General features: G+C 43.7%; 1 protein-coding gene across 1 annotated transcript in view; it reads right to left on the reverse strand.

The window, feature by feature from the left end:
• Positions 1–8493: 8493 nt before the first annotated feature.
• Positions 8494–16783, reverse strand: part of FGF13 (fibroblast growth factor 13) — a gene marked incomplete at its 5' end in the record, with an annotated part of 59039 nt that continues 50749 nt past the window's right edge. Inside the window, 2 exons of the mRNA XM_010019833.1 lie at positions 8494–9928; positions 11175–11373. Coding sequence (XP_010018135.1) covers positions 9792–9928; positions 11175–11373 — 336 coding nt within the window. The remainder of the gene's footprint in view (positions 9929–11174; positions 11374–16783) is intronic.

Genomic DNA, 16783 nt, shown 5'->3' on the forward strand with positions numbered 1-16783 from the left:
ATAGACGTTTTCCATCTTCAAGTCACTGGCTGGTTCCTTTTCTGACAGTGGTGAGAGAGCTGGGGACAATATAATGTGCTGTTTTACCACACTGCATGAAATAGTTTTATGAATACTTTTATGCAGGCAAAAGACAAAACCTCTCTGACCAGAGTTAGGTGTAATTGCAGGTATGCTGAGCCCAATGAACCCCTTTACAGCCAGCTGAGCCAGACTAGACTGTAGCCATCAGACCCATGGCCCAGGCTTGGTGCTGCCAAGCTGTGCACGATCAAGCTGCCTTCCAGTCTCATTCATCCCTGTGATGCATTATTATATAGCAGGGAGAAAATGCCAGTTCTGTACCTGCTTATCAGGTTTTCCAGCAAATAGGACAAACTTCTTGTCTCTTTATCTTCCTCCTTGTGTCTCAGCACATGCAGTGCAGCAAGGCAGGGCCCTGTGGTCCAGATGACTTGCTGTCATCTGCAGTTGGAGTCTTCTACACAGCAGCTCATTCGTTTTGTTTTTAATAACAAAAAGGGCTTTTAAAGTAACTTATGTGCAATTGTTTTTCATGCCTGCAATGTCTTCCTTCTGCTTGTTCCTCATGTTAACTTTTTCGTGTGCTTTTAGGCGCACATCACTTTAGAGCACAGCATTCACTTTTAAAAAGGGCAGGTGATACTTGAGCAATTTGGATTAGGATGTTTTTGTTCTAAGAGTATATATGGGGCAGGAGAATGTACATGTTTGTTGCTGAACTCTTAGCTGATTCTACAGATAAATTCACAGGGATAGCCTGAAGTCCACTTGGACACAGAACAAGTATTTGTGAGAGCACTGTTACCCATTGCTTACAAAACAATGATTTCCTTCTGGTTATAGAGCAATAACATGGCTTTATCCCAAGGTTCAGATGACAAATAAAACTGGTTAAAGCCACTTCTACACAGTCACGAGCCCTGGGTCTGTTTGTTCCAGGATGTAATACACTCAGGCTTGATGAGCTCATTCATTTTGGCTGAGCTTTCTGTAACTACAGTGATTTTTCCTATCGGACCCATTTTAGTGGAGGACAAGGAAGCGACTTACCCTGCGCTCTGGGCAATCAGAGCAGAGATCAGCTTCAGTGGTTTAGAACCAGATGTCTGGAAGTTTTATTAGCATTTAACAAAGACTTTTGGTGCTAAGGCAAATGCCTGGATCTGTAGCCCAACTTTCACTAACTTCTCCACTTTTGAGTCATCATTGGTGCCATCCCACTCAGTGGTTATTCCTAGGCCTACTCTCTCTTCCCAGCACTTTTTGACACATACACTTTTAATTTCCTTTAACCCTGCTGGCGATTAACCTTTCTCCCCCTCTCTCATTTCATCTTGCCTTGCAAGCTCCATCCAGTTCTGTAATCTTTGTCAACTGCTTAAACCCTTCTGCATTTTCATGGCAGTTTTCAAAGGCTTAAGATCTTTGTACAGATTTTGGTGAAGTTTTAGCAGCTGCTTCCCCTCCCTGTTGCTGTGTTGGCCGAGGGACTGGAGTCTGCTTTCCCCTTTCATGCCACTGCTGAGTGATTCTGCACCGTTGTGCTTCACTCTGACTGATCAAAGCCTTTCCCACTGCAAACTTTGATCAAGAAGCAAAAGACTTCTAGCAAAGTGTCAGTCCCTTCCTGCTCACTGTACAAGCCAGTAGCAAGCGGAAAGTGAGGCTTGTGAAAGCGCTTGCCTGAACAAAGCCAGCAGGGTTTTCATCTCCTAAACATCTTCCAGTTTACTGCCTTGGCAAGGTGGATCGCTGCGTGCCTTTAGCCTGCTTCGCACCATGAGGCGCTCCTTGAGCTTGCTGGTGCCAACCCCATTCTCATCAGTTCAGGCTGTTTGCCAGAGAGCTCTTGGATGATAAATATGATCTTCTATATATACATCTACCTATCTATCTATCTATCTATCTACCTAAAATGTATATATGTATGTATTCATATGTGTGTGTGTGAGCGTGTGTATCTTTCATGTGTGTGTGTGTATGTAAATCATTTCATTGTGCTTCTGTGAAGGCACTTTCCTCCTTGGCAGAGTTCAGCTCTGAGTGGGCTGCTGTCTGTCTGCTGTGGAGCACGACGGAAGAATTCTGCCTTTGTTTCCACTGAAGATGAAAATGATTTAGAGCTGGCTCAGTAACACACCACAGAGAGATGCGCCAAGGCCTGGCTCTGCTGCGGGTGAGCGAAAGCTCTCCTGGAGCCAGCTGTGTAAGTGGGTAGGTACAGTCCCCTGCAATGCATGTTCTGAGAGGCTGCACCAAGGGGGAAGACCCTCAGCAAGTGACCTCTGGTGGGGAAACGCTGGTGAGGTGGTGGCTTTGCATGACAGCAGGGACTTTGCATTATTTAATGCAAAGCAATATATTCACCACCTCTGTAGCAGGCCCATTCCCAAATGTTGCCACTATTTCCAAAAGCAACAATTGTCCTTTTCAATGAAGAACATTTAGAAACCCACCCCTTTAAACAACAGCAAAAGTTCTGCTTTTGCTTAATAAGGAAAGAAGTTTAAGTTTTGAAGCTCACTCTGCATTATTAACTCACTTAATTATCAGAAGGGATGGTTGGATGAGCAGACAAATAAGGGAAGCTCAGAAGGAAAAGTTCATCAGTGCATTAGACAGACAATGGGGGAAATTAAAACTATTTCAGGTACTATTTAAAGGAAACCGTTTGGGAAGGAAATAGGATTAATCAAGTTTTTGAACCAGTTAATTTTGTTATCTAAAAATATTCCATAGATTAACACTGTAACATGCTTATGCATGAGGTAATATCTGAGGACCTTTGACAATAGGTCTAGATAAAGGTACTTCAAATCAACACGGGACTCCAGACGTACGTGTGTTCTGCAGCTGAGATTAGGAACAAGCCTTGAGACATCCATAACAGAGGAGTCTGAACTGTGCCATAGTATTTTGCTGTACTGGTCATGGGTCAGGGTGTGAGCTGAGTCCTGCTAAACTCAAGGAATGGCAGTGGTTTTGTTGCCTCTCATGGAGAATGCATCCCGCTCTGATCCTCCTTCACCTCTCTTAAGTGGCTTTGTCTTTTCCATCACAAGCATAGTGAAATTCCTACTTCATTGCTCTAAGACATGTTTGGTAGAGCTAAACAGTGACCAGGATGAGCACGGGGAGGGACTCTTCGTTAGGGACTGTAGTGGTAGGACAAGGGGTAATGGCTTTAAACTTCAATAGAGGAACTTTAGGTTAGATCTAAGGAAGAAGTTCTTCACAGTGAGGGTGGTGAGGCACTGGAATAGGTTGGCCAATGAAGCTGTGAATGCTCCAACCCTGGTGGCGTACAAGGCCAGGTTGGACAGAGCCTTGGGTGACATAGTTTAGTGTGTGGTGTCCCTGCTCGTGGCAGGGGGTTGGAACTAGATGATCTTAAGGTCCTTTCAAACCCAAACCATTCTATGATTCTATGTGGTGAAGTCACTGTCACCAGAAATACCCCTGAACAGGAGTCATTTTCCTTCTGACATTTCATTCCCACTATCCCTTCCTGGAGCACGTGTGCGCGCAGTACCAGGGATGCTCCAAGTGTTCTTTGGAGGGTTTCTGAATACAACACTCACTCATGTAATCTCCTTTCTACCTTTTAGTGTTTCCCTATTCTCCTTTAGAGGGTGTCTGATGACCTTTCCTTCCCGATTTGTCTCCTAGAGGTTTTGTTTGTAGGGCTGGTGGCACTGGCAGCTCAGATCAGCCCTGATCAGCATCTCACCAAATCAGCCACCTCTCTGTGCTACAAATGCCAGGACAGGGACAACTCTTCCTCCATATACAAATGTGATGGCCCTTGGTGGAGGGTGGACCTGCGTGACCCTGTCCTCAGCAAGGAGGTAAGTTCAGAAAAGGAGTGACAGACAATGTGTGATGCTGAGAAGCCCAGAGGAGATGAAAGCATTCATCCTGCCCCTCCAGTTGTTGAACTTAAGTGAGAAATGCCAAACATATGTGGGGAAAAGATAAGGCCTACGGGTGCTTGGAAGTAATTTTCCATACGTGGTATTTAAGAATCTTCACTTCCAAATCATTAAGAATGATCTTTGAAAGGAGACCTATAAACTGTCTTCCAGTTCCTGACGAGGAGGAGTAATTTATTCCTTCAATTTCTCTGATTAATGTAGAAAGTGTTTCAAAAATGGGTTTTCCTTTAATATTTAAACTTCCCTGTGAGAAGAGCTGCACAAGGGCAGCGTGATTGAGTGCCCCCCAAACTGCCATGGCATGTTCCCACAGCAGGGTAAGCTCTGCCACCAAAGCTGATCAGCAAGTAAAGCTTTCAGGCACCAGCAAACCCAGCTTGGTTCAGGACCCTGCTCTCCAAAAGGCATGAACCTTGGTGCCAGCCCGACAGGAGAGGGCAGGGCCCCGCAGCTCTGCTCACTCATGCCAGGGGAGATAGATAACCTGTGAATTTAGAATTTTAAGTTGCTGAAAACATCTTCCCCAAAAAAGAGCTGAAAAAAGGCAAAAAGTTGGTGTTATTCAGGGTAAATTAGGGCTTTTCCCTAAGAAATAGATTTATTTTAAATAGAATCACAAACTGGTTTGGGTTGGAAGGGAGCTTAAAGCTCCTTCAGCTCCAACTCCTGCCACAGGCAGGGACACCTTCCACTAGAGCAGGTTGCTCCAAGCCCCTGTGTCCAACCTGGCCTTGAACACTGCCAGGGATGGGGCAGCCAGAGCTTCTCTGGGCACCCTGTGCCAGCGCCTCAGCACCCTCACAGGGAAGAGCTTCTGCCTCAGAGCTCATCTCAGTCTCCCCTCTGGCAGGTTCAAGCCATTTCCCCTTGTCCTGTCCCTCCAGGCCCTTGTGACAAAATAGGCTTTCTGATATTCTTTTATGTCATTTTTGCAGAGCCAAAGTCAGACAAAACCATGGTGTCATGTCTTAAACTGTAAGAAACTGAGCTCCAATATTTAGAGTAGTTATTCACTGAGCTGTTAAAACACATCACACTTTTTTTGTGTCCTCCATGGACCAGGCTGAGACTACAGCACATTGAAGGGTCCATCTGTGATGGTCTTGGCTTGACCACTCAAGTTGTGCTTCTCTGATTCAGAAAGACATAGGAGAAGGACAATAGTAATACAGAAGGGTCTATATCCCAAGAAATGCTAAGCAGTGGTGTAGTGCATCAGTGGTGGGGTGCAGAGCTCTTGCATACCTGCAGGGGTAAAAATCAGAGTCCAGACAAGAGGTAGTCTGTTTTAGAGAGAATTATTTATTAGAAGATAGGAGGTTGTTACGTACAGATTCTGTCCTGCAAAAGTGTCCTGGTCACGGATATATCAGGGAGACATTCAAACCCATTAGAGCTGGCTCTGGTCTCCATGCAGAGATACTCAAGACACAGCAGAGCTCTGACAGACCTGGCTCTCGTGCTGGTGCTCAGCTGGGGAGAGGCCTGACATACCACAGCATCCCTGAGCTCATTACACCGCCTTTATCCCACTGGAAAACCTGGCCTGTAGACTGGAAACCAGTGGTGGGGACACCAGACGGTGCTGCAGAAGGGGAACCGGTCTTCCCTGGGGTCACTTAGAGAGATTTTTCCCCAAGTAGGGAATTGTCTTCCATCGTGCCAGCGGTGAACATGGCTGAGCAAGTGGCTACAGAGATACAACCATGCTATGAGGTAGCATGAGGTAAATGACAAGGAGAAACAAAAGGAAAAGAAAAAAGAAAGATCTCTGTGATACAGAGAAGACCCTTCTCCTTTCTTCCCGCCCTCCTTCACCCCAAAACCAGGCCAAGCAAGCAATGCCTGAACCCCTGCAGAGACCTCTGAGGAAGCAACTCTGACAGGTAGATCACAAAAAGGTCCCAATTTTGCTTCATAATAGCTCTGCTCCTAGCTGCATTCCTCCCAATTTCATGGGTGACCTGTTTTCTTTTGGGTTGGCAGGTAGCATTTGTCAGCCTTTCATAAGGTCTCTGCACAGCCCCTGTGTGGTGGCTCAGGGCTTTGCCAAGCGAAGCCCCAGTGCATCAGAGAGCTGCTGTGCTGGTTGTGCACATCATGAGCTGAATCCAGGCCTGTGATGTGCTGCACAGAGTGTGGGCAGCATCACTGGAGACAAGAGAAATGGCAGAGGAAGGGCATCATAGAACCACAGGCTGGTTTGGGTTGGAAGGGATCTTAAAGCTCCAACCCCCTGCCACGAGCAGGGGCACCTTCCACTAGAGCAGGTTGCTCCAAGCCCCATCAGCCATCACACTGACAATAACAAAGGCCCTCAGACCAAGCCTTCTGCAGATGGTTAGTGGCTCGCAGCAGGCACAGGGCTCAGTTTAGTACCAGTCCCTGGACTTTGTCCTTGTTTCAGGTATGTATTGTACTGCACTCTGCCACTGTGGCAGAGCAAAGTGCTTTGATCAGTAGCTGTAAGTTTTCTTCACTAGACAACCATCAATATGGACATTTACCCAGCATCTAGCAGATATCTTAAAGGAAGGTATTATCCAGGAGTCACACGTTTAACTTTCTCGTGTATGGGTGCTGATATAGATACTCTGGAGTCTGGCTCCTTATTCTGGTCCTCTGCTGAAACCACCTTCTTGTCTACCCAAGGGACTTCACTGGCTGGGTCAGATTATCACCTTCCCTTCACTGTCTGCAAAGGCACATTTAACTCTATTTCTCCTTATTAAATGCCAGTCTATGGCTCCAGAGACTACAGGTAAAACATGAGCATAATCCCCTTCTTTGCTCATAGTGTACGTGAGCTTTTATCTACTGTCAGAACTCGGTAAACCAAGAGTATTGTCCTTTCAGTCCACAACATTCTGAAAGAACAACTGTTGTTAGAACAGGTTTGTCAGGAATTTAACACAATTGTCAGAAACTGCTGGTTGTGGCTCATCTATCACCATGTTTCTCTTCTCAATCCAAGAGTGGGCTTTGTTACCTGGTATGTTAGAAACCTCTGGAACTAGGGACTTGGCAGTGAATGCTCACAGCTGAAGCCAATGTCAGTATAAAGATGGGTCAAACTACAGCGCTCAGAAGGGACAATGTATGAGATGAGCATTCTTCTTTTGCTGCAGATAATCTTCAGGGTTGTATGTACTGGGGATAGGGAATAACAGTAAGACTGCAGCTATAAAGCAAAAGCAGCAAACCTCTGGTTAGCTTTAGGATAGAGAAGTAGCTCTGCCACAAATATGCCTATTTTTTAATCAGGTTTTATGTTCCTAAGGCACTTGGGCTCCTTTTTTGGAACATGCACCCCAATAAGTTTGATGTTTGGGGTCGGGAGGGTTAAGAGGAAGGTCAGACCACACTTAGTGGATGGGAACAGATGCTCCAGATCCACTGAGTTATCAAAACCTCTGGAGCATTCATGGCCATTTCAATTTTTAAGGAATTCTATGACATTAGTTGTGCTCCCACCTTCTTCACCCTTTGGAAAGGGGCAAGCTGAAGACCCCCAGACCCTCTGAAGGACAGCAAGATGGGGAGGACAACACCCTGCTCCAATATGGGAGCTCAGCAAGCCAGAGCTCTTTGCCTACTATTTGCCACAAAACCCCCCTCAAATCTGGGGTTTTGATCTAACACATAGTCTCCTTCTCTCATCTTTCAGCACCAGCCTTAAAAAAAAACCCCAACACTGTCCCAGCCTGGTCTGAGGTCTAATTCCAGCTTGGTCAAGTGGGAGGCACACAGAGCAGCCAGCACAATACCTGATTTTAATTCCAGGCTAACATTTATAGGTAGCTTTTTGTCTCCATTATTCCCTTTCAGAACTGGTTCTTCAGCCACCACAATGTTCTTCCTAGGACTTCTTGAAACACCTTGATGAGTGAAGCTCACCTGTCAGAGCTGCCTGGATGCTGTAGATGAGGAAAGATCTCTCTAATAGTTTTGGAGAGCAAAGGCAGCAGAGAAGGATGTTTTCTCTCCAGGGCATGTGCATAAAGGCAGAAGACACGGGTGCCTTTTTCCTCCAGAGCAGATAAAGCTGGGCCATAAAATGTACCTACAGCGATGCCCAGCAAAGGCCGAGCGTCCTCCAAGTGCCACCCCAGCACAAGCACTGCTTGACTTATCACTTCCCTTTGGGTCCCCCTGTCCCCAGGCGTGCTGCGAGGTAGCACTATGTGGCTGCACTAAGGAAGGTCTAATGGGGAGGGCAGACACGGAGGAGCTGGAGAAGCCCAAAGCAGTGGAGCGCAATTCACTGGGGCTCCAGCAGCACATGGCAGAGAGGCCATTACCAAGACTTTGTGGCACTTGATTGTTGCTATGTTTTGAGTATCTCAGCTGGGCATGTTAGACCAGTACTACCAATATCCAAAAGACCATGTATAGTGAATGGCATTACAGGGGAATAACCCACTCCATAGAGTTTGAACGTTAACTACAGTATCTTTCAGAACTTTCCAATTGAACTGCCAACCCTTTCCCTTGAAATTAATCATGGATGTACATCATATAATCAAACAAGCTGTTTTAAAAAGTACATCTTAATATAAATATTTTATTCAGTGCATGGTTGTGTATACAACAAATAATAAACAACTCTTTTTGTACAAGGCAGAAAGCTGCCTGTACACAACTATGTCAGTTTTGGAGCACAGAATCCAACGATAATTAATGCACAAAATCTTACACATCATGCAACTCTATGCCAATATTCCAACTTTCTCCCATGCAACAGACATGATGACCTAAATGGAAACCTAACTACATTTTTTAAACAATTGTTTCCAATAGCATGTATAAGTATATGTTGTTTAGGGGTAACCTGTCCTAACGCTTCCTCCTACACAATATTCACGTGCCCATTACAGTGAAAGAAGGACTTTTACAAATAAGACATTTTTTATAAAAAAATTAAGTCACCTTAATTCCACAGTTTCTGTCTTTAGAAAAGAAGCCACGACAATAGTTTAACATGACACACAAAATGGAATTAAGAGAAATCTACACTGGAGGATAAGTTTATCCCTTTCTGTTAACTTCCACTTGGGATAACAAAACAACTCGATTCCTACAGACTGGGGTTAAGCACAAGAACTTTACCAGAAACTACAAATCTATAAAAATTCATATTATTTCATTGTGTTTAAAACCACAAGAACACTGTTTGCTTGAGCCTGAGACACCAACTCTCAGTTCCAACCCTGAATTTAGTATTAGTTGTTTTAAAGACAGAGCTTTAAAGACCCATTGGAGTTGAGAAATCAAAAAGTTGCGCTATTCCAAATTAAAAGGATACATTTTTGTTTTTATCAAGCCTTAGATATAAAACGGTAAGCCAAGGAAACACCGGAGTTTACTGATTTGGTTTTTTTCTTTGCCCCTATAAAACATACAAGCATTAAAATTTCCTTTGAAGAGCAAAAGTGGTCTTTTTTTTTTGTCTGAGTTGGAAAGCAAATTCTTATCAGCAGTGAACGCTGTGAAATGTTTTTGTTTCGTATTCCACAAAGCATAGGAGAGAGAGAGAAAGAGAGAGAGAAAGAGACAGAGAGAAAGAGCTGGACATTTCTTCTCCGAGATTTATTCCGCAGTTATGTTTGTTGGCTATCCAACTGCCTTGTGATATGCACAAGCATGTTCTACATTATTGGGGTATATCCTTTGACAACCAGTAGATCTAATGGCTGATAAACGAGTGACCTATGCAAGTTCGGTGGCTTGTCCTGGGCAATTGAATGTTTGGATGAAAGACTGCTAGTAAGAATTCAACTGCATCCAGAGGTAAGGTTCTGTTTAGAGAGCACTTGGCTTGCCTGAACCTGGCTACGTTGACTCGTTTTGGCTCATGGATTTACCCCCATTTAGCACTCCTGAAACACTTCTGCTCTTTGTTGGGGTTCCACTTCCAGATCTTGAGAACTCTGTGAGATCGTGGAGAGAAGGCTCTTTGTACATGGCCACTGCAAAGCAAAAGAGAGGCAGCACGTCAGCACACGGTACGGGCTACTCAGTGTTGGTGCAAAGTCCAGCTGTGAAACACTGGGATTTTTCATTCACTAGTGTGCAATGTAAAGAATGAATAAAAGAAACATGGCAAAGATTCCTCTTCCATTTCATTTCAAACACTCCCTAAGAGCCTTTGAGGTCCTCTTCAAGGGAGTGACATTTTAGAGAAGGGATAAAAAACACAGCTCCCACCCTTTCCCAGTTAAATCGCCCACCTATCCACTGCGCATACAAAGCTCTGCAAGATAGACCTAAGCTGATATAAATCAACATTTCCTTATTAATGGTGAAGTAGCACTGTCAGCAGCTGTGATTTGACCTGTTATCTGTACATGTGGCCTAAGGAGGTGGGTGTAAAAATGGATTATCAGTCTTCCGTTTCCTGTTTTCACACACATCAGAGATGAGGATCAACACTGACATCCATTGCCTAACACATAGTCCTAAATGTAGACTACCAAACTAGTTCAGCATCCACCCAGGGCTGTGCACTTTTGAAATAGCCTCTCTGATTTCAAAATGGCACTGCTGTAAAAGGCTACCTAAGGGCATGACCCAGCAGTAGAAGTGTCCATTCCTCTTTAAGGAAGGAACATGTGGAAACTAGTTGTTCTGGAGAAAAGGAACACCTCCATATATTGCCTGAGAGCTCCCTCTTTGCACTGACCAAAGAGAGAGCCAAGTCTGACCACAGTCCTGATTCAGACCCTTCAGTTAACTGGGATGACTGTATGTCCTAGCTTTTAATACACAGAGATATACATATGCCACGTGCATTATTACCTTTAATGTCACATGCTGATGCCACATTAATTGGTGTTTAATAAGCATGGCACATTAGAGCATTAAACCAAGCAAACACAGACAAACATCCTGTAACATAAAGCACAGGTTGACAGGCTACACAGCAAGTCACTAATGGCCTGTAGACAGATGTTTGGGTCATTCTGGGCAGATCCTTCATTATCTTATAATGGAGACAGTGTGGACTTCAGATACGAAGAAACTACTATATGTGTATTTGGTTAGATAAGAGAAACAACAAAAAAAGAGGCACTGGTTAGATTCATGGTGTGTTACAGAACATTATAAGTATGTATGTAATTACCTGAACCCTTCAAATGTGTCTGCCCTGCAATTAAACATCTCTGACACAAGATAACAGCACTTTATATAGATGGGGAAAACCTAAGCAATTACCTTTTAATGGTTTTGGAAGAAAGTGTGCTGCAGGTTTATTTTTCTTCACATGGTTTCCTTTCATGATTTCACCTTCTTTGTTAAGACCCAAATACCAACCCCTGCCAGACTGTTGTTGTCTGTAGATCATTGAAGAGTACGTCACATAGTAGTTTTCAAATACTGATTCTTTGAACTTGCATTCAGGTGTAAAATGTTCCTGTAAGAAAGTAACAGATCAATATGTGCAGTGCTGGAGCTCATGTTTGTTTGTTAGTTAATGAAAAAGCATCCGATATTCATTGCTTTCCCAACAGTTAAAAGACATACCTCTCATCCTCCACTATCCAATTATGGAACACAGGCCTAAAAGTATTAACAAAGAGTAACACAATTTGAAGCCCGTGAAATGGGGCTGTGAGCAGCTCAAAGTAGCATAAAAAAAGTCTTTTTGAACAATGAGTAAAAAGACCAAGTGAAGAATTATTGGCTGATGCTACTAATAGATGTTAGGCAGACACAGCCCTGATGTCAACCCCAAAGGACCAGCTGTGGTCCAGCCCCATGGGTGAGAAGTGAGGCCACTTGTGCTGGCCTTAGCTGCTTCCAAGGAAAGTGCAATAGGAATTGAAAGCCAAGATGCCATGAGTAAATGGTCGTCTCTCACCAACCCAGCAGTAGTAAATTAGCTTGTAGCAGCTGCCTCGTTGGTCTAACCTATGCATGTTCTTTGTCTGCCCAGCATATCATCCACTGAAAGCTCAGCTGTCAGAGACCCACTGCAGACATCAGCCTCTGCTGTTGCTCTGCCTATAGCAGCAAGCTTAAGTCTTCATGTTGAATTGCACTGCTGCTTTTGAGGAGATGATGCTATTGAGATAGATAATAGTTAAAATAAAGAGCAATAAACCAGGAGAGAGCCTTTTTCTTCCTGCCAGTGGTGTGACCAGCTTTCCCTGTGCAATGAATCAATTTCATTGATAGTACCTTTTGGTACTATTGCCCAGGTTCAAAGAAGGGTACAGAAATGAAATATGGGTTTTGGGAGGCATCTAAGACCAAAACAGCAGCCCTAAAAGCAGCAGCACTCAGCTGCTTCCTAAGGCCTCTGGGTGCTTCGGGGTTTTTAACATTAGAAGTTCTGACAACAGCTCACCTATGGACCCCTAAAAGTCCATAAAACATGAAAGAGGAAGGTCTGGTGATGCCAGTGATAATATCACAATCCTGCCTGCCACCGCACTACACAGGAGCCAGCTGTTGGCTGGTCTTTCCTTGTGCTTGAAGTATCCTACAGCGGTACGAAAGAAAAGAGGAAAAAATGTGCTTGCATAATGATTGTCATTTTGAATTGAAAAAACTCAAAGAAAATTAAATGTCTCAGGAGCTTAAGAAAGATGTTCTTATCTACTTTCTCAAATATTTTTTGTGTGAGAAATAGATGGTATTCAAAAAAACCCCAACCCACAACTGTGCCTCTTCTGCACATCTTTTGCCATTTTGTCTTCTGATAGGGAGAAAGCAAAAACCTCCCATCCTCTGAGTGGCTTTTGCTTCAACAAAGAATGTGAAGTAAGCAATTCTCTTCTTTAGTTCTTCAAGCTAATTGGCTGTTATTTAGTTAATTGACAATTGGTTTCAATTGCTGTCAAACAGGGACAGGCACTGCATTTTTGCATGAGTTCTAAATAAAAGCCTTCCATCGCTGTTCCCTGCCCAGCACCAGCCATGCTAACAAAGACTATTCCAAGTGCAGCATTCAATTAGCAGCAAAATGGAAAACTACAGTGCTCCCACTGGAAGATTATGGTTTAGGTACAGTAATTTGGAGCTGTTGTGGGCACAAAAGGCTTGCTTTGCACAGCGGCAGAGGGTCAGATTGCCAACAGACCCACAATATTTACTCTGGCTCTCCTAGGATGCAAGTTAACCAAGTATGAGCAGCAGGAGCCATTGAGTCTCTTTAAATAGGGACAGAAACAGTGGGGAGACAGAAAGACAGACACTAGAAGACTCCTCCACCCCGATTTTGTCCGTTAGCTGTGAGGCTTGTGATAAGAGGCCATGGTGGAAGTGCTGTACCGTTAAGTGAGTTTGCAGTTGAGCCCATGTACAGCCAGACACCAGCCTGACAGCCATGCCCCATGAGCATCATAGTCAGCAATCCTCTCCCTGAAGCATCCTGTGATTAAGCTGTAACGGAATGGTTTGTGCTGGAAGATACCTTGAAGCTCATCTAGTTCCAATCCCCAGCCTTTAGTTTAGTCCAATGCGTGTCTTTCGTACATAGAAGAGAGTCGAGGAGGAGAATTGCACAGGGGAGCTCTGAATGAGGAATACTAGAAAATATGCTCCTGATTTGGGGGCATTAAGACTAAAATGTACTTTCCTGAGCTTGGCAAATCCATGTGCCAACACAGCCAGGTACGGACAGGACTTGTATCAGCACATCAGTTCAAAATGCGGTGCAGAGCGGTCCTGAGGAAAGGCAAGTTAGAGCTGGGAGAGGGCTGAGTAACCCCAATTAAAACTGATCTTTTCCAGCTCATCTAGTCAATCCTATTGAAAATTTATAAACATGAATAAAAGTGTTGAATTCTAAGGTCATTTTTTTTCTCTTTCAGGTGTCTTCTTTGTCTATCTTTGCAATGAAACTAATTAGAATGAGTTCTGAGAAGTCCAATGGTATGAATACACTGTTACACAAAGCAGATGAAAAATAGATATTTATGTGAAATAAATAATAGTATTTCAATCGCAGAAGGCAGGGATGATGGCACCTACACAACAGTAAATCGCACTCACCCAAGCCCCTCACACAGGCACCCTGACAATGAACGGATGAATGAATGGATGAATAATAAAAGCCAAACTAAGTGCTGGGTTTGCTGTAGTCATGACTCAGCCATGCTCAAATAAGGAAGAAGAACTGTCATGTTTTGAGCTGATCAGCTGAAGTGCTGAAATATTCCTGCATGGAATACCTGCAGCTGCATTAAATGTGTGGAAAACAATTTGAAAAGAACAATTTGGTGTATGATACAATGGCAAAAAAGCCTTAGGCATACACTTTAGAGTGATTGCATTCTAATATGACTGGGTTATATCTAAACTAATCTAGTCTCTTCCATACAAACCCTGTGTTACAGGTATGAGGAGTCTGAAAGGCACAACACTGGGAAGTGAATCTGGAATTCTTCCTGCTCTAATTGTGTGCAGGGGATATCGCTACATACTTTATGGAGTAGTAAGTTTAAGTCATTAGGGAAATACTGAGGTTGTCAACATAGGCTGGATGTCCTACAGTTACCCTACAGCAGTGGATGGGAACAGTGATAAACTTTATCCAGATGGTTTTAGTGCTACGGGAATGAAGAAACAACAAGAAAAAGTAACTTGAAAAGTATTCAGGTAAAGTATTGGGTACTTGGGAAACCTGGGAAATGTTCTTATATATTGAGCATATAATTGTGTTCCATGGGATCAATGACTATGTCTGCATATGGGATTTATTCTTCATTTTCTCCTCTTAATGAAAATGGGATTTTTTCCCCTCCATATCCTGATTTCTTTCCGGACTATAATGTAGCCCAGGATTCATTCCATAGTCAGGATTTTTTTCAAGCAGCCTCTTTAAGACTCCAGAGTAGTGATTTTCTGCACCACTGAGCCTGCCTTTTCTTATTAGCAGAGATCGATTTTCTCCATCTTAGCATGTGAAGTTCCAGGGTGTATCCTCTGGATCATCACCCTGTAATGTGCAGTGACATCAACAGCACAAGATGTGAATGCTCCAACTTTAATGTTATCAGAAATAACAGCTTTTACATCACCAGTCTGAGAAGACTCTCTGCAGAAACTGGTGTCACATGAAGCCACCAAAAGCTGTTAGTTATAGCAGTGGAAACTTGTTATCTTGAAGCAATTTATTTTGGATCAGGTCTATTACAGTTCCCACAAATAGGTTCCAATCCCACAAATATTGTCCATTTTGTTAAATTTACCTATTTTGAGGAATCCTAGTGAAATCAGTGGGAGCAACTCGTAACATATGAATATGTTTGACACTGCCCCATATGACATCTTGACTCTAAACTGAAAGAAGGCGGTGAAGTGGTGGCACAGGGTGCCCAGAGAAGCTGTGGCTGCCCCATCCCTGGCAGTGTTCAAGGTCAGGTTGGACACAGGGGCTTGGAGCAACCTGCTCTAGTGGAAGGTGTCCCTGTCCGTGGCAGGGGTTGGAGCTGGAGGAGCTTTAAGGTCCCTTCCAACCCAAACAAGTCTGGGATTCTATGATTCCATAACTCTATGGACTCATAGGACTGTAATTAGGCAGACTGTTGGACCATGTAATTGTGACTGTATACAACAGTTGCCAGTCACATGCTCATCAAAAAGCTTTGTGGGCTTTTGAAGATGGATGTAATACCAGCACAGTGAGGACTTTTGTTTTGGTTATGTTGATTCCAGATGAGTTCTCACAAAGACATTGTAGGTAGCCCAAAGCCCTCAGGAGATGTTGTAAAGTTGAACTAGCTGCTGCTAGAACAAAAAACCTACTGCGGAACAGGGATTTTGGAAGGCTGTAATTCCCCTTGGGTTCACCTCACTCTGAAGGCATGTGTACCAGCCATGTGACTGTCGTGGAAATAAGAAACATAAATAAGAAATGATACAGAAAAGATACACTAAATTCTTTCAACAAGAAACCTACTTACTGCCAGGAGTGATAGGAGGGCAGTTTTCCTGGAAGGTGTTCCCAAACAACTCCATAGCATGGAATTGCCTGGGATAGTGTAATAAGCACGAATTGCTCAAGTGAAACACAGACTGTCAGTGGTGTGTAAATTTACTTAGGACAAAGCTTTCAGAAAGGGTAAAATGGAGCCGAAGGAAGCAGCTGGATATTCAGCATCTCCCGAGTAAGATTTCAGGTTGTCACTAGGTGTTCTCTGAAGCTATGAGGAAAGCATTGAAAAGATCCTGTAATTATTCCCTTGACATTGTTCCTGTGTGCAGCAAAGCAAATGCACAAACTAGGGGGAAAATGCACGCTGTGAACTGAAGCAGAAACCATATTAATTACAAATACAGAGATCCGGAGGTTTAAGTTGTGTCCATCACTGGTTTTCCAGCCTTATCAGTGACTCAGTTGTGAAAACTTGTCCAAGTCATCTTTGCCCAGATTTTTAAGTGGATTTTAGGCACCTCAGTAACTGCCTATTTCAAGCTTGGTGAGTCACCCCTCAGCATACTCTGCCCATGGAATGCATGTATTGCCCAATGACTCCAGGGAAGACTCAGTGGCTGTAAACAATGCTCAATTTAATTGAGATACGAACTATGCATGGTCATATTGTTGATCCCTTTTGGTGATGCTTCACTTCTACGACTGTGTTGATTAACCAAAGCACTCCTTAACTGTGGCAAGGAAAGTAATGCAGGATACTTACAGGGAGAAGCCACTCTCCTGATTACTGCAGAAGAAATGAAAGCTGCTAGAGAAAGCCTGTAATGGGGTTTGAAAGTCCTGCAAGATGCCCAGGAGAACACCTCACTGACGTCCAACACTGGTCCCTTTCCTAATCCATCCCACAAAGTTATGAGATGTAATTTACTTGGTGTGAATA

Source organism: Nestor notabilis, unplaced genomic scaffold, assembly GCF_000696875.1.
Source record: "Nestor notabilis isolate BGI_N333 unplaced genomic scaffold, ASM69687v1 scaffold2308, whole genome shotgun sequence".
Classification (NCBI taxonomy): domain Eukaryota; kingdom Metazoa; phylum Chordata; class Aves; order Psittaciformes; family Psittacidae; genus Nestor; species Nestor notabilis.